This window comes from Hyla sarda, chromosome 4 (assembly GCF_029499605.1).
Source record: "Hyla sarda isolate aHylSar1 chromosome 4, aHylSar1.hap1, whole genome shotgun sequence".
NCBI lineage: Eukaryota > Metazoa > Chordata > Amphibia > Anura > Hylidae > Hyla > Hyla sarda.
In genome coordinates this window covers 406,458,278-406,481,173 of record NC_079192.1, presented here as the reverse complement: position 1 = coordinate 406,481,173, position 22,896 = coordinate 406,458,278, and the positions used below count along the sequence as shown (strand labels likewise).

The 22,896-nt window shown below is 43.1% G+C and overlaps 1 protein-coding gene across 10 annotated transcripts in view; it reads left to right on the top strand.

Moving 5' to 3' along the window:
* BICD1 (BICD cargo adaptor 1) overlaps window positions 1-22,896 on the top strand; it is a 189,741-nt gene that overhangs the window by 116,429 nt on the left and 50,416 nt on the right. For all 10 annotated transcript variants that reach the window (XM_056517531.1, XM_056517530.1, XM_056517534.1 and 7 more), the window contains exons 4-5: window positions 12,340-12,774; window positions 20,741-21,823. In XM_056517531.1, coding sequence (XP_056373506.1) covers window positions 12,340-12,774; window positions 20,741-21,823 — 1,518 coding nt within the window. The remainder of the gene's footprint in view (window positions 1-12,339; window positions 12,775-20,740; window positions 21,824-22,896) is intronic.

Below are 22,896 nucleotides of genomic sequence, written 5' to 3'. Positions count from 1 at the left end.
GCGTTGAGTGTCCTGACATCTACGTGCTTCAGCAATATTGGGAGTGTCTGCAGAGGGTAAAGTAGCCTGGGAAAACTTATCATCTTCACCAGATGACAACGTCCCATAAAGGACAGCGGAAGGTCTTTCCACCGTGCCAACTCGTCCACTATCTTCTTAATCACCGGGGTAAAATTCAACGCATATAGTGTATCCGCGGTTCTCCCTATCCTAATCCCCAGGTAGAGAATGGAAGAAGTGCTATAAGTGATCCCTAAATCCCCAGCCATCCGCTCCCAGTGAGGCGGGCCCTTACCCAAAGGAAGGAGCACACTTTTGGATGCGTTCACTTTATAGCCCATGAAACCTTCCACCCCGGCTAGAAAAGACAATACCTTGGGAACATCCCGCCCTGGGTCATCCAAGAACATTAGCACATCATCTGCAAACAAGGATATTTTGAGTTCTCTGGAACCCACCGCTATACCCTTGTACGTGTCCGAAGCGAGCAAAAAGCGCGCCAAGGGTTCAATTGCTAAATCAAACAAAAGGGGCGATAGAGGACACCCCTGTCGTGTCCCTCTATGCAGTTGGATATATGGAGACAAAAAGCCCGGGGTATACACCCTGGCTGCCAGGCCAGAATAGAGGTTTTCCAGGAAACCACTGAACCTCCCTGTGATACCAAAGCGTTCTAGAACCAAATGCAACCAATCCCACCGGACATTATCGAACGCTTTTTCCGCATCTAGAGCGAGCAGTGCAGGGTGGGGCATAACCGCAGGCCTTCTGCCTACACTATCCATGACCGCTAGAACCTTCCGTATGTTCGTGACAGCTGAACGCGTTTTTACAAAACCCACTTGATGATCCCCTATCAACTCGGGCAACAGTTTCGCTAACCGGTCCGCTAATATTTTGGTAAGTAATTTAACATCCTGATTAATAAGTGATATTGGACGATAGGAGCCAGGATCCAGCGGATCCTTGCCCGGCTTGGGGAGAACCTTAATGAAGGCTAGTTTTGCTCCCGCCGACAAGTTTCCACCAGACAGGACACCATTAAAGTAAGCCGTCAGGGCAGGAGTGACCTGATCAACTAGGGGTTTATAAAATTCCCCCGGATAACCGTCCGGTCCCGGGGCCTTCCCATTGGCTAGAGATCTGATAGCCCCCCTAACCTCTTCTACTGTGATGGCTATGTTCAGCTCTCGTCGTTGGTCCTCAGACAACTTTGGGAGACTCACTTTGTCCAAAAAGTCCCGGCCCTCTGTACCTGCGTCAGGTGGAGCGGAGTACAAGTCCGCATAGTAAGCACCCAATAGAGCACTTACAGCCTTCGGGTCTCTACTAATTTGGCCCTGGGTGTCCTTCAGAGCAAGCACATGCGCTGATGAATGTGGGCCCTTCGCTAGTCTAGCCAGCAAGCGACCTGCCTTGTTTCCCTGTTTAAACAGCTGGAGATCGTAATGTGAGCGATAAACTCGCTCCCTCCTGTCTAACCATAGTTCATAGTCGGCACGCGCTGTCTGCCACGCCAGTTTATTGGGGGGGGGGTCGAGGAAGATACAAACTTGGAATATGCTGCGGCTAAGCGAGAACTGGCGGCCGCATGTCCCTCTTGCGACTTACGCTTTAACGTGGAATGATAGGCCATTATTTTACCTCTCAGGACTACCTTGGCTGTCTCCCAGAAAAGGGCAGGGTCCCCTACATGTTGGGCATTGTCAGTTTGAAATTCCAGCCACCACCCCCGAAGAAGATCTTGAAAAGACTCATCCTTCGCTAAATAAGAAGGGAAGCGCCACAAAAAGTCAGTCCCCTTCGGGTGTGATTGCCGAAACTCCAACACTACAGGGGAGTGGTCAGAAATGATCAGGTCAGAGATGTCCGTTACAGTCACCCTAGGGCAAAGGGAAGGACTAATCATGAGGTAATCAATTCGGGACCAGGAATTGTGTGTGTGGGAGTAGTGCGTATACTCACGACCATCGGGATGAAAATGTCTCCAGGCATCCACCAAGCCTGTACTGGACAGAAACGGTTGCAGGACCCTGTCACTCTGTCGGATGGCCACTGGCGTCGATGTCGCCCCTCTCCTGTCCACCAGAAGATCCACCACCGAGTTCAGGTCACCTCCAACCACTACCTGCAGACCTGCTGAACTAGTTAACTCATCTGTTAGGGAACGAAAGAAAGAGGCGTTATCTCCATTCGGTGCATATACATTATAAATGGGGCCTTTAGGTTTTTAGGAAGCAAGTCCTTTTATATGCATTAGAAACAAAGGGACAACCTTTACCTTTAGCCTAGATATCCTTTTGCCCAGATACAGAGACATAGCCAATGAAATACTTGTGTTAAAGGAGTACTCCGGTGAAAAAAAAAAATTTCTTAAATCAACTGGTGACATAAAGTTAAACAGATATGTAAATTACTTCTATTAAAAAAAATCTTATTCCTTCCAGTACTTATCAGCTGCTGTATGCTCCACGGGAAGTTCTTTTCTTTTTAAATGTATTTTCTGTCTGACCACAGTGCTCTCTGCTGACACATCTGTCCATGTCAGGAACTGTCCAGAGTAGGAGCAAATCCCCATAGCAAACCTATCCTGCTCTGGACAGTTCCAGACATGGACATATGTGTAAGCAGAGAGCACTGTGGTCAGACAGAAAAGAAATGAAAAAAGAAAAGAACTTCCTCTGGAGCATACAGCAGCTGATAAGTACTGGAAGGATTAAGATTTTTATATAGAAATATTTTACAAATCTGTTTAACTTTCTAGCACCAGTTTTTTCACCAGAGTACCCCTTTAAGGCATCCATACCACTAGACCACAAGAAGTTCTGCCATGTCCCGGAATAGTAGACCTACTGTCAGACCTCCACATCCTGGAACATATGTGGGTTCCTCATCTTATTGTAAATCTAAGCAAAACAGCAAATTCAAGCAAGGTCAGCATAGCTGCTATAACTTTGAGTATTTTGTAGAGTTTATTTATTTTAACCAGTTGATTTCCTTATCAGCAGTTATGTCCTACTGAGGGTCTCCATGTAGTAGTGCCAAAATTTGGGTCACTATGTTGGTAAAATAGGGCAGAATTGAACAATAAGGATAAACTCTCATTGTCACACAATAAAAAAGAACAGGGCAGATCTAGCAGTGGTGAGGCCTTTTTGCAGCCCTGTACACATCTCAGGTATGAAGATACCCCCCGTACACATCTCAGGAAGGAAGATACCCCCTGTACACATCTCAGGAAGGAAGATACCCCCTGTACACATCTCAGGTATGAAGATACCCCCTGTACACATCTCAGGTATGAAGATACCCCCCGTACACATCTCAGGAAGGAAGATACCCCCTGTACACATCTCAGGTAGGAAGATACCCCCTGTACACATCTCAGGTATGAAGATACCCCATGTACACATCTCAGGTATGAAGATACCCCCTGTACACATCACAGGTATGAAGATACCCCCTGTACACATCTCAGGTATGAAGATACCCCTGTACACATCTCAGGTATGAAGATACCCCCTGTACACATCTCAGGTATGAAGATACCCGCTGTACACATCTCAGGTATGAAGATACCCGCTGTACACATCTCAGGTATGAAGATACCCCCTGTACACATCTCAGGTATGAAGATACCCCCTGTACACATCTCAGGTATGAAGATTCCCCCTGTACACATCTCAGGTATGAAGATACCCCATGTACACATCTCGGGTATGAAGATACCCCATGTACACATCTCGAGTATGAAGATACCCCCTGTACACATCTCAGGTATGAAGATACCCCCTGTACACATCTCAGGTATGAAGATACCCCCTGTACACATCTCAGGTATGAAGATACCCCATGTACACATCTCAGGTATGAAGATACCACCTGTACACATCTCAGGTATGAAGATACCCCCTGTACACATCTCAGGTATGAAGATACCCCTGTACACATCTCAGGTATGAAGATACCCCCTGTACACATCTCGGGTCTGAAGATACCCCCTGTACACATCTCAGGTATGAAGATAACCCCTGTACACATCTCGGGTATGAAGATACCCCCTGTACACATCTCGGGTATGAAGATACCCCCTGTACACATCTCAGGTATGAAGATACCCCCTGTACACATCTCAGGTATGAAGATACCCCTGTACACATCTCAGGTATGAAGATACCCCCTGTACACATCTAAGGTATGAAGATACCCCCTGTACACATCTCAGGTATGAAGATACCCCTGTACACATCTCAGGTATGAAGATACCCCCTGTACACATCTCAGGTATGAAGATACCCCCTGTACACATCTCAGGTATGAAGATACCCCCTGTACACATCTCAGGTATGAAGATACCCCCTGTACACATCTCAGGAAGGAAGATACCCCCTGTAATCATCTCAGGTATGAAGATACCCCCTGTAATCATCTCAGGTATGAAGATACCCCCTGTACACATCTCAGGTATGAAGATACCCCCTTGTACACATCTCAGGTATGAAGATACCCCCTGTACACATCTCAGGTATGAAGATACCCCCTGTACACATCTCAGGAAGGAAGATACCCCCTGTAATCATCTCAGGTATGAAGATACCCCTGTACACATCTCAGTTATGAAGATACCCCCTGTACACATCTCAGTTATGAAGATACCCCCTGTACACATCTCAGGAATGAAGATACCCCCTGTACACATCTCAGGTATGAAGATACCCCCTGTACACATCTCAGGTAGGAAGATACCCCCTGTACACATCTCAGGAATGAAGATACCCCCTGTACACATCTCAGGAATGAAGATACCCCTGTACACATCTCAGGAAGGAAGATACCCCCTGTACACATGTCAGGAATGAAGATATCCCCTGTACACATCTCAGGAATGAAGATACCCCCTGTACACATCTCAGGTATGAAGATACCCCCTGTAATCATCTCAGGTATGAAGATACCCCCTGTACACATCTCGGGTATGAAGATACCCCCTGTACACATCTAAGGTATGAAGATACCCCCTGTACACATCTCAGGTATGAAGATACCCCCTGTACACATCTCAGGTATGAAGATACCCCCTGTACACATCTCAGGAAGGAAGATACCCCCTGTAATCATCTCAGGTATGAAGATACCCCCTGTAATCATCTCAGGTATGAAGATACCCCCTGTACACATCTCAGGTATGAAGATACCCCCTGTACACATCTCAGGTATGAAGATACCCCCTGTACACATCTCAGGAAGGAAGATACCCCCTGTACACATCTCAGGAAGGAAGATACCCCCTGTACACATCTCAGCTAGGAAGATACCCCCTGTACACATCTCAGGTATGAAGATACCCCCTGTACACATCTCAGGTATGAAGATACCCCCTGTAAACATCTCAGGAATGAAGATACCCCCTGTACACATCTCAGTTATGAAGATACCCCCTGTACACATCTCAGTTATGAAGATACCCCCTGTACACATCTCAGGTATGAAGATACCCCCTGTACACATCTCAGGAATGAAGATACCCCCTGTACACATCTCAGGTATGAAGATACCCCCTGTACACATCTCAGGAATGAAGATACCCCCTGTACACATCTCAGGAATGAAGATACCCCTGTACACATCTCAGGAAGGAAGATACCCCCTGTACACATCTCAGGTATGAAGATACCCCCTGTACACATCTCAGGTATGAAGATACCCCCTGTACACATCTCAGGAAGGAAGATACCCCCTGTACACATCTCAGGTATGAAGATACCCCCTGTACACATCTCAGGAAGGAAGATACCCCCTGTACACATCTCAGGTATGAAGATACCCCCTGTACACATCTCAGGTATGAAGATACCCTCTGTACACATCTCAGGAATGAAGATACCCCCTGTACACATCTCAGTTATGAAGATACCCCCTGTACACATCTCAGTTATGAAGATACCCCCTGTACACATCTCAGGAATGAAGATACCCCCTGTACACATCTCAGGTAGGAAGATACCCCCTGTACACATCTCAGGTAGGAAGATACCCCCTGTACACATCTCAGGTAGGAAGATACCCCCTGTACACATCTCAGGTATGAAGATACCCCCTGTACACATCTCAGGAAGGAAGATACCCCCTGTACACATCTCAGGTATGAAGATACCCCCTGTACACATTTCAGTTATGAAGATACCCCCTGTACACATCTCAGTTATGAAGATACCCCCTGTACACATCTCAGGAATGAAGATACCCCCTGTACACATCTCAGGTAGGAAGATACCCCCTGTACACATCTCAGGTAGGAAGATACCCCCTGTACACATCTCAGGTAGGAAGATACCCCCTGTACACATCTCAGGAATGAAGATACCCCCTGTACACATCTCAGGAATGAAGATACCCCCTGTACACATCTCAGGTATGAAGATACCCCCTGTACACATCTCAGGTATGAAGATACCCCCTGTACACATCTCAGGTATGAAGATACCCCCTGTACACATCTCAGGAAGGAAGATACCCCCTGTACACATCTCAGGTATGAAGATACCCCCTGTACACATCTCAGGTATGAAGATACCCCCTGTACACATCTCAGGTATGAAGATACCCCCTGTACACATCTCAGGTATGAAGATACCCCCTGTACACATCTCAGGAAGGAAGATATTAGTATTGAAAGGCCATTTTCATCTATAGAGACAGGGGAGTCTGGGAATACAAGCTCATAAAGACCTATTGACAGAACCGGGTTGGAATAAACGTTCCATGGATTTATGTTGTTCTGCCTCTCTGAAGGAATGTGCCGTCCAGACCGCCTGGAGCCACGGAGAATATCTCAGGACAATAAAACACTTCTTATCTGTGAACTTCACCAGCTATTTATTGTTCCAGCCATTCTCGTGCTGATGCTCCTGCTTTACATCGTTTGGCTTAATCCTCCATTGTTCCTACGACGTCTTTTTATCTATAAGAATAATTGTGTGTTCAACCTGATGTGTAAGGTTCGGATTGTCATTGAAGTGACCCAAAGGCACATGGAAATTATTTTTTGAGGCAATGCCCCATTGGAGAAAATTATTCAAAAATTATACAAAGATAAATTCTCTAAGAAGACTAGTATAAGGGCGCTTTGGAAATTCCGGTTCAGCAGTCTTCCATTGGTTTCAAAGGGATTTCTGTGCCATGCACACTGCTGAATTTCTGCAGCGGAAAATTCCTTACCTCACCGAAAGAATTGCTGTCCATGGTGACAGCCCATGTTTGAGCGATACTAGCGCCCACCGAATCGGTCAGCTCTGCTGTGCGCGGAATGTTCACTTGGAATTTCTCCGACATTCCGTAGTGTGAATGTGCTCATAATGTTCACATACGGCCGATAAGATAAAGATTTTCCACAGTGGAAAAATCTACAGAGTTTTCGCACAAAATCTTCAGCAGGTAAATCTGCTCCAGGTCATCCGGATTTGTTGCAGATGTGTCACCTCAAATATTAGTACAGATTGAGTTAAAGGGGTGCTCCACTGGCCAGGGTGGAACTAAATGTTCCGAACACTGTTTTTTTGCTGCGGGGGTCGGCCACACCACCTTGTGATGTCACGGCCACGCCCCTCAATGCAAGTCTATGGGAGGGGGCGTGACGACTGTCTCCGCACCGGGATCAAGACTTTGCTGCAGGGGCCTACCAGGTGGCTACCTGTAGTAAGGATCCCGGTATAGTTGGTTGCTGGCCTTGAGGGCCAAGAGACGCCAATGCAAAGCATCAAAGACAAGAAGATAAGAGTCTGGATACAGGCCAAGGTCTTGGGCCGGCATTTTATGTGCCTAGTCAGTGGACGGGCAAACAGGTCAGGACAGTCAGCACAGTGTTGTAGTCAGAATCAAGACAAGGTCAGCCAAAGGAGCTACAAAGTAAAACATATAAAAACAACGTATGAAAACACATATGTGGAACACGAGAACTCTAGGAACCTTATTGTTCTTACAGATAATAAAGGGTTAAGCTGAAAGATATACCCAGTGATAGCAGGTGATAGGTGGGGCAAGGAATTGGGTGTAGAAGAAAGGGCAGAAGGTCCAGCACTTCGATATGGGGCTTCTTTATCGACATTGATAACACACAGTAAAGGCATCAGGCAGACGCGTTTCGAGTATATGCCCTTTTCCTTGGCATGCGCTCAAAACGTCTCCGACTGTCGCTCTTACTGTGTGTTATCTAGGGATCGACTGATTATCGGTTTGGCTGATATTATTGGCCGATTTTGGACGTTATCGGTATCGGCAATTACCTTTCAGATAATGCGCAGGATAGCCTGCGCCGCCCCCCCCCCCCCCCGACCGGAATATCAGTATAAATTATCGGCCTGAAAGACCACAGATTATCGGTATCGGCCCTATAAAAATCGATATCGGTCGATCCCTAGTGTTATCAACGTCAATGAAGCTGCCCCATATCGAAGTGCTGGACCTTCTGCCTTTTCTTCTACATTGTTGGGTGCCGTGTCGGGTACCGAAGTAGGAGAGGTGAGCTGGACTTTGTTTTACAAGGGAGTGGGTGTGCATGGAGGAACCCTATGGTAGGAATTATGGTGTCATGGTACAAATGTATATATATATATATATATTTTTTTTTTTCCCCATTAAGGAAATGGGGTAATAACTCTTTTTTCAGAGGTAATGAAGGGGTTTGTGTCTCTGAGAGTTGATGAATGAACAAGGTCGACATTTGGAGACGATCCTCCCTGCACATGTCTGGCAGCTGGACGCCCTTTGTAACACTCAAGAGTTCAATTAATAGATAGATCAAATTTCATTCAGACCCGTGGATCTGTGTCTCGGGAGACGTCTCAGCCCCCAGGAGACATCACAGACTATGTCATTATCTCCTGTTAACAAACGGTCCTACTGATAGGAAGAAAATAAAACAAAAAGTCTGAAGACCAGAAGACTCTTCGAGAATGGATGCTGAACAGTAGAGAGGATTCAAGGAGTTATTATTATCGGGGGAGATGATGTCATCGTCTCCGCATTCGACCTTGGAGATATTTCTTTGTGAAGAACTAAAGTCTCATTAAGTCTCATTATCTAAATTTCTCCGGAGGTTTTGTGAATGTCGATTATTTTCTACTTATCTCATTTGAAGGGGAGGATCACATGTTCCGGATTCTCATAGTGTTTCCAAATTTGTTGATGGTTTATGACATAATGCCACCTTCCACCATTATCATACTAGGTTTGTCCATTCTACATGTATTCATTCCACATCCCACATTTTACATAGGGTAATTCTCTTAATAAGATCCTTAGTTATCTAGCCCTGGTTATCTTGGGTAAGTGAATGGTTAAAGGGGTTAATGCATTAAAATAACAAAGCAGCAGTTTCTTACCGGTCTTCACCACAGTCTTCCCTTTGGAGCGGACATTACATGGCCGCTGCAGCCAGTCACGTGCCGTACTTTGGGCATCATGGCTCCCATCATTGATCGGTGATGCCCAGAGAATGGAACGTGATAGCTGAGGCCGCTGATTGACTGCAGGAGTCACATGACATCCGCTCCTAAAAGTGCCTACTGGAGCCTAAATGGGGTATCATTTAGGCCCTTTTTTATTTTAAAACTTGAAACAGCCCTTTAAAGGGGTATTCCAGGCAAAAACTTTTTTTTATATATCAACTGGCTCCGGAAAGTTAAACAGATTTGTAAATTACTTCTATTAAAAAATCTTAATCCTTCCAATAGTTATTAGCTTCTGAAGTTTTCTGTCTAACTGCTCAATGATGATGTCACGGGAGCTGTGCATGATGGGAGAATATCCCTTGCATGATGGGAGAATATCCCCATAGGAACTGCACAGTTCCCGGGACGTGAGTCATCAGAAAGTAGTTAGACAGAAAACAGCAACTCAACTTCAGAAGCTAATAACTATTGGAAAGATTAAGATTTTTTAATAGAAGTAATTTACAAATCTGTTTAACTTTCCGGAGCCAGTTGATATACAAAAAAAAGTTTTTGCCTGGAATACCCCTTTAAGTGTAGTTTCCAATGGGGTTATAGGCTAATATCTAAGGTCCCTGGTAGTCTAGGGTTGTGAAAGTGTTAATGGTAATAGTCAAGGTGCTACAGGTTGGTTATCACTTAATATCTAATATTCTAGGGTAGTTTTCAGTTATTAGCTAACATCCTTGGTTGTCTAGAGTAATGGATAAGTTAACGGTAATGTTAAATGAGCTCTAGGGTGGTTATGGAATAATAGGGCTAAGGTGGTCAAGAGGTTAACAATAATATGGGTTAATATCCTAAGTGGTGTTGAGCAGTTAAGGGGTTATTGGTGATATTCAAGGTTCTCTATAATGATTATGGATATGTAATACCCTGGTGGCTAATAGTGGTGAAAAGGTTAACATTAATACTAATTGTTCCCTAAGATTAATATCCTGGTGGGCTAGAGTAATAAAGGAATAGTAATAATCCCCAAGGTGTTCTAGTGTGGTTATGGGTTAATCTCTAATATCCCTGGTGATTTAGCATAATAATAGGGATAGTAGTAGTAATGTCCAAGTGTTCTTGTGTGGGTTATGAGTTAATATCTACTATCCCTGGTGGTCTAGGGTAATAAAAGGGATATGAATAATATCCAAGGTATTCTGGTGTGATTTTAATTAAAATATAATATATCTGGTGGTCTAGTACAGTGGTCTTCAACCTGCAGACCTCCAGATGTTGCAAAACTACAACTCCCAGCATGCTCGGACAGCCGTTGGCTGTCCGGGCATGCTGGGTGTTGTAGTTTTGCAACATCTGGAGGTCCGCAGGTTGGAGACCACTGGTCTGGGGTATTTAAATAGATAGCAATAATATCCAAGGTGTTCCTGTGTGGTTATGGGTTAATCTCTAATATTCCTGGTGTTCTAGGGCGAATAAAAAGGATAATAATATCCACGTTTTTTAAGTGTGGTTATGGGTTAATCTTTAATATTCCTGGTGGCCTAGGGCGAATAAAAAGGATAGTATAATAATATCCAAGTTTTTTAAATGTGGTTATGGGTTAATCTCTAATATCCCTGGTGGTCTTAGATAAAAAGGGATAGTAATAATATCCAAGGTGTTCTAGTGTGGTTATGGGTTTATCTCTAATATCCCAGGTAGTCTTGGGTAATAAAAGGGATAGCAGTGATATCCAAGTTGTTTTGGTCTGGTTATCGGTTTATTTATAATACCCCTGGTGATCTAGAGTGGTGAGGGGTAGCTCACCCTTCTGGCTGAAAGCAGTACCCCTAATTAAGGGGTACTTTACTGGTGGAAAACATTTTCTTTTAAATCAACTGGTGTCAGAAAGTTAAACAGATTTGTAAATTATTTCTATAAAAAAAAAAAAAATCTTAATCCTTCCAGTACTTATCAGCTGCTGTATGATCCACAGGAAGTTCTTTTCTTTTTGAAATTTCTTTCTGTCTGACCACAGGGCTCTTTGCTGACACGTCTGTCTATTTTAGGAACTGTCCAGAGTAGGAGAAAATCCCCATAGCAAACCCATCCTGCTATGGACAGTTCCTGACATGGACAGAGGTGTCAGCAGAGAGCACTGTGGTCGGACAGAAAGGAAATTCAAAAAGAAAATAAATTCCTCTGGAGCATTCAGCAGCTGATAAGTACTGGAAGGATTAAGATTTTTTAATTGAAATAATTTACAAATCTGTTTAACCTTCTAATACCAGTTGATTTAAAGGGGTAGTCCAGTGGTGAAAAACTTATCCCCTATCCTAAGGATAGGGGATAAGTTTGAGATCGCGGGGGGTCCGACCGCTGGGGCCCCCTGCGATCTCTCTGTACGGGGCCCAGGCTCTCTGGACATATAGCGAGTGTCGACCTCCGCACGAAGCGGCGGCTGACACGCCCCCTCAATACATCTCTATGGCAGAGCGGGAGATTGCCGAAGGCAGCGCTTCGGCTCTGCCATAGAGTTGTATTGAGGGGGCGTGTTGGCCGCCGCTTCGCGCGGAGGTCGACACACCCCCTTCCCGCGGGCTGTCTGGGCTCCGTACAGGAGATCGCAGGGGGCCCCAGTGGTCGGACCCCCCGCAATCTCAAACTTATGCCCTATCCTTAGGATAGGGGATAAGTTGTTCACCACTGGGTCACCACTGGACTACTCCTTTAAAAGAAAATGTTTTGCTGGAGTACCCCTGGGTTCTCTGGGCAATGCTCCTTTTTCTTTTTTTAATAATGGTGCCCTGGGAGGTGCTCTAACCAATCATATTCAACTTCCAGCTAAACTCATATGTCATGACAGCAGCCATGTTGTGATATCCAATATCTGACTCTTGCGTTTCTGTTTGTCCCGATGTAGGTGGAGTACGAAGGCCTGAAGCATGAGATCAAGCGATTTGAGGAGGAGACGGTGCTGCTGAACAGTCAGCTGGAGGACGCCATCCGACTGAAGGAGATCGCCGAGCATCAGCTGGAAGAAGCCCTGGACACCTTAAAAAATGAGAGGGAACAGAAAAATAATCTCCGAAAAGAACTGTCCCAATACATTAATATCAATGACAGCATGTACAATAACCACATTAATATTGCGGTGGACGGGCTGAAATTCTCCGAGGACGGGGAGTCCAACAATGAGGACAAGATGAACGGCCACATCCACCCCCCTCTTGTTAAGATGAATGGGGACTATCGGACTCAGGCAGTTCGGAAAGGGGAGTCGCTGCATCCCGTCTCCGATCTTTTTAGCGAGCTGAACATTTCGGAAATGCAGAAACTCAAACAGCAGCTTATCCAGGTAGGTCACATCATGTCGGTGATGTCACATGATAGAGAACTTGCCCAAGTTCTGGTTACCTGCTGATAGGAAGCCCTCTGACCGGTCAGGAATTTCTTTTTTTCTTTTTAAATCAACTGGTTCCAGAAAGTTAAACAGATTTGTAAATTAGAATATACAAAAAAAGAAGGTTGCAGCAGCACTCTTGGTCAAAAAAATGGAGGTTCTTAGCGCACTTTTTGATCAAAACGTGTCCCCCCATCCACCACGTGGAGGTGGCCTCATTTCGGATGGGACCCTTATTTAAATGAATAATGGATCCAGCATGTCACCCAGTCAGAGGCTATGGGGGAGATTTATCAAAACCTGTCCAGAGGATAAATTGCTCAGTTGCCCATAGTAACCAATCAGATCGCTTCTTTCATTTTCAACAAGGCCTCTGCAAAATGAAAGAAGCGATCTGATTGGTTGCTATGGGCAACTGGGCAACTTTTCCTTTGCACAGGTTTTGATAAATCTCCCCCTATATGCCCAGCAGAGGTGAGTGAAATGAGTGTTAGGCTCAGAATGTGTGTTAGGGTCCCATCCGAAATGAGGCCACCTCTGCGTGGTGGATGGGGGACACGTTTTGATCAAAAAGTGCGCTAAGAGCCTCCATTTTTTGTCCAAGAATGCCGCTGCAACCTTCTTTTTTTGTATACGGTACTCTGTATTTGCCACAGCAGCGTGCAGCATGCAGCGTTCTTTTTGTTAGATTTGTAAATTACTTCTATTTAAAAACCTTAATCCTTCCAGTACTTATCAGCTGCTGTATGCTCCAGAGGAAATTGTGTAGTTCTTTCCAGTCTGACCACAGTGCTCTCTGCTGTCACCTCTGTCCGTGTCAGGAACTGTCCAGAGCAGGAGCAAATCCTCGTAGCAAACCTCTCCTGCTCTGGACAGTTCCTGACATGGACAGAGGTGTCAGCAGAGAGCACTGTGGTCAGACTGGAAAGAACTACACAACTTCCTCTGGATACAGCAGCTGATAAGTACTGGAAGGATTAAGATTTTTAAATAGAAAAGAAATGTACAAATCTGTATAACTTTCTGGCACCTGTTGATTTGAAAACATTTTTTTTCACCCGAATACCCCTTTAATAACAGGGTGGAGTCAAAACATTCTGACGGGCCTGATATTTTACCAAGATTACAGAATAAGAAGCAACAGGTTACTTTCTTTGACCCATCATATTCCTTATCACTCACAACTTCAGCTATAAGTGATGTCACATGTCAAATACTCCAGTGATGTCACAATGCTCAAATGATGTCACTTGACCCCAGTAATGTTAAGTACTCCAGTGACGTCACTACCTCTGTAATGTCAAATACTCTAGTGATGTCATTAGGATCCGGTAATGTCAAATACTCTAGTGATGTCATACAACCCCAGTGATGTCACAAGGCTGAAATGATGTCACTTAACCTCAGTAATGGAAAATATTCTATTGATGTCACACAACTCCAGTGATGTTAAAAGGCTCTAAAGGCTCAAAAGGCTCTAATTATGTCACCTGACCCAAGTAATGTCAAATAGCAGGGCTTTTAAAGCTAGACGTACCCTAAAAACACACCATCATACTGACAAATCAACAAGAAAACTAAATCTTAACCCCTTAATGACTGCCCATCCATGTTTTAGCGGCAGTTACTAAGGGGCCATAGGCTAGGTGCCGCCTTTTTACAGCCCTGCTGGGATTGCGCATTAGCTGCCAGGATTGGAGAAACCTTACATTCTGACACTTTAACTCCTTATGAGCTCTTTAAACCCCTTATATGTTGGGTGCTTATGGATTTACATGGCAGCTTGGGGTCTTCCTAAGACCCCCAGACCGGCTATGTATGTGCCTGTATAAAACCATGCCGGAGGCACAGCTGTATGCAATGCCTTAGCAACCTAAAGATCACCGGTAAAAGTCCCCTTAAGGGTCTAGGAGAAAAGATAAAATAAAAAAAAAATAAAAAAATTATTAAAAAAACAATCCTCCACCCCGAAAAAATACATAAAATACTCTTAACTTTTTATTTATTTTTATAAAGCATAAAAGAGTTTAAAAACGTATATGTATCTAGTTTCCCAATGTCCGTAATAGCCCAAACTAAGAAAGTATCTCATTATTTATCCACCTCGGTGAATGCTGTAACAAAAAATAAATTAAAAATAATGTTAGAATGGCTTTTTTTTATCTGCCTCCCAATAAACGGAAAAAAAAAAGAGATCTAAAAAAATTTTTTATATACTTGAAAATGATACCAATAAAAACAAGTTTTTTTTCTGGCAAAATAAAAAAAAACAAGCCCCCATCCTGCTCCATTAAGATTTTTTTTTTTTTTAAAGCTATGCGTCTTGAAATGTGGCAACACGTTTAAAGGGGTTATCCAGGAAAAAAAAAATTATATATCAACTGGCTCCAGAAAGTTGAACTTTCTTCTATTAAAAAATTCTATTATTACTTCTATTTAAAAATCTTAATCCTTTCAGTACTTATGAGCTGCTGAAGTTGAGTTGTTCTTTTCTGTCTAAGTGCTCTCTGATGACACCGGTCTCGGGAACTGTCCAGAGTAGAAGCAAATCCCCATAGCAAACCTCTTCTACTCTGCTGAGACAAGCAGAGATGTCAGCAGAGAGCACTGTTGCCAGACAGAAAAAAACAACTCAACTTCAGCAGCTGATAATTATTGGAAGGATTAAACATTTTTAATAGAAGTAATTTACAAATCTGTTTTACTATCTGGAGCCAGTTGATATAAAAAAAAAAGTTTTTTCCTGGAATACCCCTTTTAATTTAATAAAAAGTGACTCTATTGTGCCAAAGACGTAAAAAAAAAAATTGAAAAAAAAAAGAGAAAGAAAAATGTTAAACTCAATTAGACTTGTTTTATTTTTTTTTTCGCTCCCCCCCCCCATAAAAAAAACATTTATTCCAAAAATTGTATGAACTCCAAAATGGTGCCATTAAAAGTACAACTTGTGTCAACAAAAACATTAAAAAAGTTATAGCTCTTAGGCTGCTTTCACACTATGAATATCTCCGTTTAGGAACTTCCGTCAGAAGTTCCGTCACTACAGCTGCGAAACCCGGCCATTACAAAACCCCTGACGGCCGTGACTAAATTGCATTGCAGCCTATGGGGTTTTGTAACTGCCCGTTTGCACCCGTATATGCCCGTAATTCATTACGGGCGTTATACAGTGACGGGACATTGTGGCGGAAAAATTACTGCATGCAGTACGATGTCCCGTCACTGTATAACGCCCATAATGAATTACGGGCATATACGGGTGCAAACGGGCAGTTACAAAACCCCATAGGCTGCAATGCAATTTAGTCACGGCCGTCAGGGGTTTTGTAATGGCGGGTTTCGCAGCTGTAGTGACGGAGCTTCTGACGGAAGTTCCTAAACGGAGAAATTCATAGTGTGAAAGCAGCCTTAGAATGGGACAGTAAAACAAATAAAGGAGACTGAGCAACAAGGCCCAAATTGGCTTGTTGACTACAGTTTTTTTTGGGGGGGGGGAGTACACTTGTACTCCTTTGAGCTAAAAATGGCCATGCTGGAGTAAAAAAAAATTAAAAATGTTATTCACCTGCCAGGATCCAACTACACTCAGGACTGTGCCTGGTCTCACTGAGCAGTACTTCTTGGTCTCTGTCTCGACACAAGAAAGCATCTGCTTAGCCAGTCACTGGCTAAATGGGTCATCACTGCTACCACTGTTTGGCTGAGCAGGCACTTCTATGTGCACCATCAAAAAAGAATTCCCCAGACAATCCCCTTATCGAAAAAAGTTGCATTCTTAGGAAGCAGAATAGGTCAGGGTCTTATAAAAACACTAAATCTAGAAATGAATGGTAAACATACAGTAAATAAGGGATAATCTTGCCTTCCAGTCAGTCTGCAGGACTTTCTGCCAGTTCCTAAAATAAGTAGTCTTGTGGAAATCCTGCAGAGAACTCCTCCTGTTCAGTATGATTTTCATATGGGAAACTGATGACGGTGGGGATTAACTAAGAGGAGGACTAAATAGTAATTTTGTCTTACTAGAGTGTAGAGGGGGGAGGCTCCTGCTGCAGCCACTTGTTGTACAGCTAAACACAGGACAGTGAGGTGGAGGATAACTTGGCTAATCTCCTGGGATACACAGAGAAAAGAGGTTGAATGAGCACTGTCACTTGAAAAACTTTTGACATGTTGTAGCAACATTTGAAAAGTTTTGATTACCCCACTGATAAGGATAATGACCGGGGATCTTAGTGCTGGAGATCCCAACTGATCAACACTTTTGACGGGTTGAAACAACAAAAAAAGTGACAGTGCCCATTTATGCTCTTTTTTCTTTGAGGAATATATAAAGATCTTTTCTCTGTATGTTCCAGGAGACTAGCCATGTTCATCTCCACCTGTCCTGTGTCTGTCTGTAAATGAATTGGCTGCAGCAGGAGCCTCCCCCCTTCATCCTTACAACATGGCATAAGGGACACTTTAAGTGAGCACGGTCAGAGTCAAAAACTTTTTATCTGTTGTTCATCTTGGCAAAACATTAACCTTTCAAATATACTACATAAAAAATGTTATCTCCTATTTACAGAAGTCATAGCTTATAAAAAAAATAGACCACTAAGGGTCCCCATAACATCCAGAACATAACCCTGTCTGGTTGCTGCATTATCTTTGTCCCAGCTGAAGCACAGGCTGGGACAAAGTCCAGGAAATTAGGACAAGACTAGCACTCCTCTGTGCTCACTCCTGTCCAATCAGACTACAGCATGAAAACAGGAGGGGTTTACAGAGCAGCCTGCAATGATTGGATGAAGAGATCCAGCACAGAAGACTCAGGGAGGAAGTGAATGCATGGTGAGTGAGGGCGGGCTCAGTGCTTGCCTGGGACAGAGGGATTTGTCAGCCACATACAGAAGCTAAACACATAAAATTGATGTGAAGCATCTGTATGACCTAGTGAGTAACATAGAGAAGCATTTTCTTTGTCTGTAACATGACAGGTACACTTTAGGGTAGGATGCAGTGGGATATATTTTATATTTGTATTTCTTTTTTTTTTTTTTTTAAATGTAAGACAGGCCAACTGTTCTATACATAGTGCCTATAACATTTCTATGGGGAAAAATACTAGAAGACAATAGAAGACTGAGAGGAGGGGGATGCAGCTGCAGTTTTCTGTGTCAGTGAGACTGCATGATGTTATAGAGGAGGGGATGCAGGTCTAGGAAATTTGTTTTCAACATAACAGAAGGAATCATATTTATCAAGGATATATAAAAAGAAAACTAAACCTTTAGCTGTGTTCGGCAATGTTTTTTATGTTATATTTAATAATATAAAGTCTTAGTTGCGGTCATGATTTTTTTTTTGGGGGGGCTGAAGGTCACAAAAACAGAAGGAAGGGGTTACAGTCTTGTGCGCGCAACACTTCACCGCTGACATTATTGATTTCTGCCTGTGGATAATGGACTACGGTTACTATAAATATAGACTGTAAGCTCCCGGGGGCTACAGTATGTGTACAGATAAACATACCGCAGCCTCATATAACCTTCGAAACAAGACAATGGGTCTTATTTACTAAGCGTGGAGTGTAGTTTTCTTTATGGGTTTGTCTTTTCCCTATTTCCCTTTTTTTTACAACTGCTCTGAGCTTAGGGTTTTTTAGAGCTCAAATTCACACATTTTATATGGGAACAGTAAATATCTTGGAATTTTGTCTAGACTGGCGGGAACACGCCCCCCCCCCCCTCCCCCTTCGGCAGCCATGCCCCCCTTCCCCTACAATAACTCCTCCTTTTCAGGGTTTATCTGCATTAAATGGAGAGTAGGTGGGGTTTTCAGGATTTTTTTTGGCACAAATTGGTGCTACACAATCTGGATGCAAAACCCAAGAAATAAACAGTCGGGATCACATTAGTAAATGATCCCCAATATTTTAGTTTACTAATGTAAAAGAACGTCAGATTCAAGCGTTATTTGTAGTCCATAACCATGGAGCAATAGGAACTGTATACTCAAAACAAAGGAAAATATTTTCTTTATAACATTAGTCACTTTTTTTATTTTATTTTTATACAGGAATAATAATAAAGTAAATGAGAAAAATATACTAAATAGGGACAAATAATCAGATCTTTCAATAGCAGCTCGGCAAGTGTTATAAAGAGCAGTATGTTATTGCCTATTCCTGCAGCATCAAGAGGATTAGGTAAGTACTGCATACTTGTACTAGACAAATATATGTGTGTTTTACCTTTGCTCAGTTTTACATTTAAACCTGTGTTTCCCAATCAGCTTTCAACATGCTTAGTTAGCAACAGTCGGTCAAAAAGGTACTAATTCAGCAAACAAAGTGTTAACCAGGGACAGGCCAAGAGTCGGAAAACCCAGAGGGTAGCAAAAGTACAGAATTTCAGGAAAAGGGATAGTCAGGTCACAGGCAAGGGTCAGATATAACAGATTAACAAATGTGAAAGCAGGGAAATATCACCTAACATGGGTTGTGACTGAAAGCAAGTAATGATTTTAAATAGCTAGTCTCTAGGAGATGGGGCCACCGGGGCTGCAGCTGATTGGCCCTGCACCCGCATCTCTTCTTCGGCTGGGCCAACCGTGTTACTCAGTAAAGAATGGCCCTGTCACTACACTCAGTGATGCTCCGGTTTGTCTGAAGAAGGAACGGGACCGACACTGAAGTCCGGAGCAAGTACATATGTGACAACCATGTTAATGGGGCGTTGACCCTTTTAATTGTCACCGAAAATGTATAATGTAATGTGGCTTTAGCACCCCTTCACCTTGCCCCCCAAAACTATACGTCTATGTCAATAGCAGATTTTGAATAGACCTAAGAAGTAAGTGAGGAAATAACCTAGGCCTTAAGGTGATTAGATGACTGTCTGACAAATGCGGTTTTCCTAACCCTTCCACAATGGCAAATGTTGTGGTAAAGAAGGGCTAGGTTGTTGGATTTCAACATATCTGGGGCAAGATAAGTTATCTAAATTCTATGACCAACTTTAGACCAGAGTCCAACGTTCCTTATTATCTATCTATAATTTACCTTGTGTGACCTTTGTCTTATTTATGGAGTCTGACATTCTTTCCGCAGCTGATAATCCTATTTGTACCTGTGTCTTGGACGGAGCATTATTTAGCAGCTGACATATATTGGTTAGAATACAATTACCATGTTTATTTTAGATCATTTAAGTAAGTGAAAAGACTTGAGAGCAAGAATGGGACAATGCACGTACCGTATGCATCCCCCATTATGGCGAGAGAATACAATGTCTCACAAATATACTTTACGAATGTTTATTGCTCGGCCTTAGCAGATACTGTATTTTGAACACTACAGAGGAAATTTTGTATAACAATTCATCCATCCATTTGTAATGCATGGAACTGGCTATACATTTATAATGCTTCAGGGGGAATATAAATGGCTGTCCATGAAATAAATGGATGGGTTGAGTCATAGAAGGAAGAAACTGGGACCCCTACTGATGAGAGTCCCTTGTTTGAATGGAGCAGTGGTAGAGCATGGCGCTGCCACTCCATTCAACTTTGTTGGATTGACAAAGACAAACAGGTACTGTATTTCTATTCAGCAGCCCATAGACTTTGAATGGATTGGTAGCATACAAACTTAACTGCCTTTCCATTTCAACTGAGGACTCAAACCCACGTTCATGTAATGGGTGAAGGTCCTACTGTCTGGACCCATGGTGATCATATAGTTGTCAGCTGTCCTGTAGGTTGGTGATAAGTGTTGCTTATTGACCAACGTTTTGCAATGTGACGGCATGCAATGCACCAGGAGATCGGTACCTAAGGTCTACCAAACTTGTACACAAACCAGGAGATATCATAATAATGTATGAACTGGTGTTCTTTAGCATAATCTGATTATAATTGATGCTTTTTTTGTTTGCAGGTGGAGCGAGAGAAGGCAATTCTGTTAACCAACCTGCAAGAGTCACAGACTCAGCTGGAACATACAAAAGGAGCCTTAACCGAACAACACGAGCGGGTCCATAGACTTACAGAACATGTCAACACAATAAGGAGGCTTCACAGTGGCAAAGAGTTGGATTTTGATAAAGCAAAAGTTTTGGGGGAGGAGACCCATGACTATGAAGTAGATATCAATGGATTGGAGATCTTGGAGTGCAAATATAAAGTAGCTGTGACTGAGGTGATAGACCTCAAAGCTGAGCTCAAAGCCTTAAAAGAAAAAAACAATAAACATATAGAGAGCTACACGGAGGAGAAGTCAAAGTTGGACTCGAGAATCCAGATGTACAATGAACAAGTAACAAGTCTTGAGAGGGCGAGTAAGGAGAGTGGGGAAAAACTACTTCTTATGGAGAAGGAACTTCATATCATGACTGCTATTGCAAATGAAACCCATAATACCCTTAATACTGCTCAAGATGAGCTAGTGACTTTTAGTGAAGAACTAGCGCAACTCTACCACCATGTTTGTCTATGTAACAATGAAACACCAAATAGAGTTATGTTGGACTATTATAGGCAAAGTAAGGGGACTCGTAGTGGAAGCTTAAAAGGTCCTGAAGACCCTCGAGGACTTCTCTCACCAAGGCTAGCTAGGAGAGGTATAGCTTCTCCAGTCGAGGCAAGAAGTCCATGTGAACCAGTACCAAAAGATAGCATAGAATCCAGCAAAGAACCAATCCCTCAAAAGTCTGCTACTGTATCCCCCGTCATCACTGCCCCCCCATCCTCCCCTGTGTCTGACTCTAGCGATATTCGTAAAGAGCCAATGAACATCTACAACCTCAATGCCATTATCAGGGATCAAATGAAACACTTGCAGAAGGCTGTGGACAGGTCCTTACAGCTGTCACGTCAGCGAGCCGCAGCCAGGGAACTAGTGCCCATGATTGATAAAGACAAAGAAGCCTTAATGGAGGAGATTCTCAAACTGAAGTCTCTGCTTAGTACCAAACGAGAGCAAATAGCAACCCTTAGAGCCGTATTAAAAGCAAATAAACAGGTAATGTCTCCAGTCTGACCCCAAATTTCTCAAAACAATGTGTAGTGTACATAAAGTAGTGTATGTTATAGTCTAAGGTCAGTTCCATGCACTCATAATACTGCCATACTTCAACTCCCATGTTAGATCCGCAACCTGTGGAGTCCTGGACCCATCTTGATTCTACTAATGAAAGGGTTTTATGTAAGTTTCAGTAGAGCCACTGAGGGATATAGGTGTCAAGGTCATAATATGGGCCATAGAATCTGGTCATGTTACATTTGTGTGAAACTGGCTTAGTACTGAATGGTCTAATCCTCGAAAAGGAAAGCGGTAGTCTGTTGTCGAGCAGTAACTGGCTGAACTTTTTAATGTTACGCAGGACATTTTTGTGATGTAAAGGTTTTAAATTTTTATGTTGTCCATTGGAGTTTCACAGAACTTGGTAATCTGTCTTTACTAAGCTTTCTCTAGTGGTGGCTATAGACAGCCAGAGTCAAATTATTTAAAGGGTTATTATTGTTAGAAAAAACTTTTGACATGTTGCCCCCACATGTTAAAAGCTTTGATAGCACCAGGTCTCAGTCCTGAAATTCGCAGCGATCCTTAGTTATAAGCCAGGGAAGCGAGTCACCCACTCCTTGGCTTTCAATCATATCCGATCTTTTCTCTGTACAAGTCTATGCACAGGTACATTTCCTTTCAAGCCAATGTTTATGTTTCTTTAAGAAGCCTCAGAACACGACTTGGGATTTAATAAGCCAAGCCAGAAAACTCCCTCAGAAAGAGAAGTTTCCTATGTGTAGACTTTTGTTTCGGGGTTCTTGCCCCTGATCGGTACAGAGCAGGGTGCTGGCTGGCTGCAGAGAGGCCTGTGTTCTGGGACCAAAGGGGTAATGTTTCTCCATGAGGAGAGTACCAAAAAGGTGTGTGCAGGCTTTAAGGCCATTCATCCTTCTTTCCATTTTTTTTTGTTAATCCATAAATTGCACACCTTCTCTTAATGTCACGTCTAGAATGTCACCTACTCAAGTCGCCTGTTTTGCGTTGAAAAGTGTAGACAAATTGAGAGATTCTTTGAAGTTACTTCATTG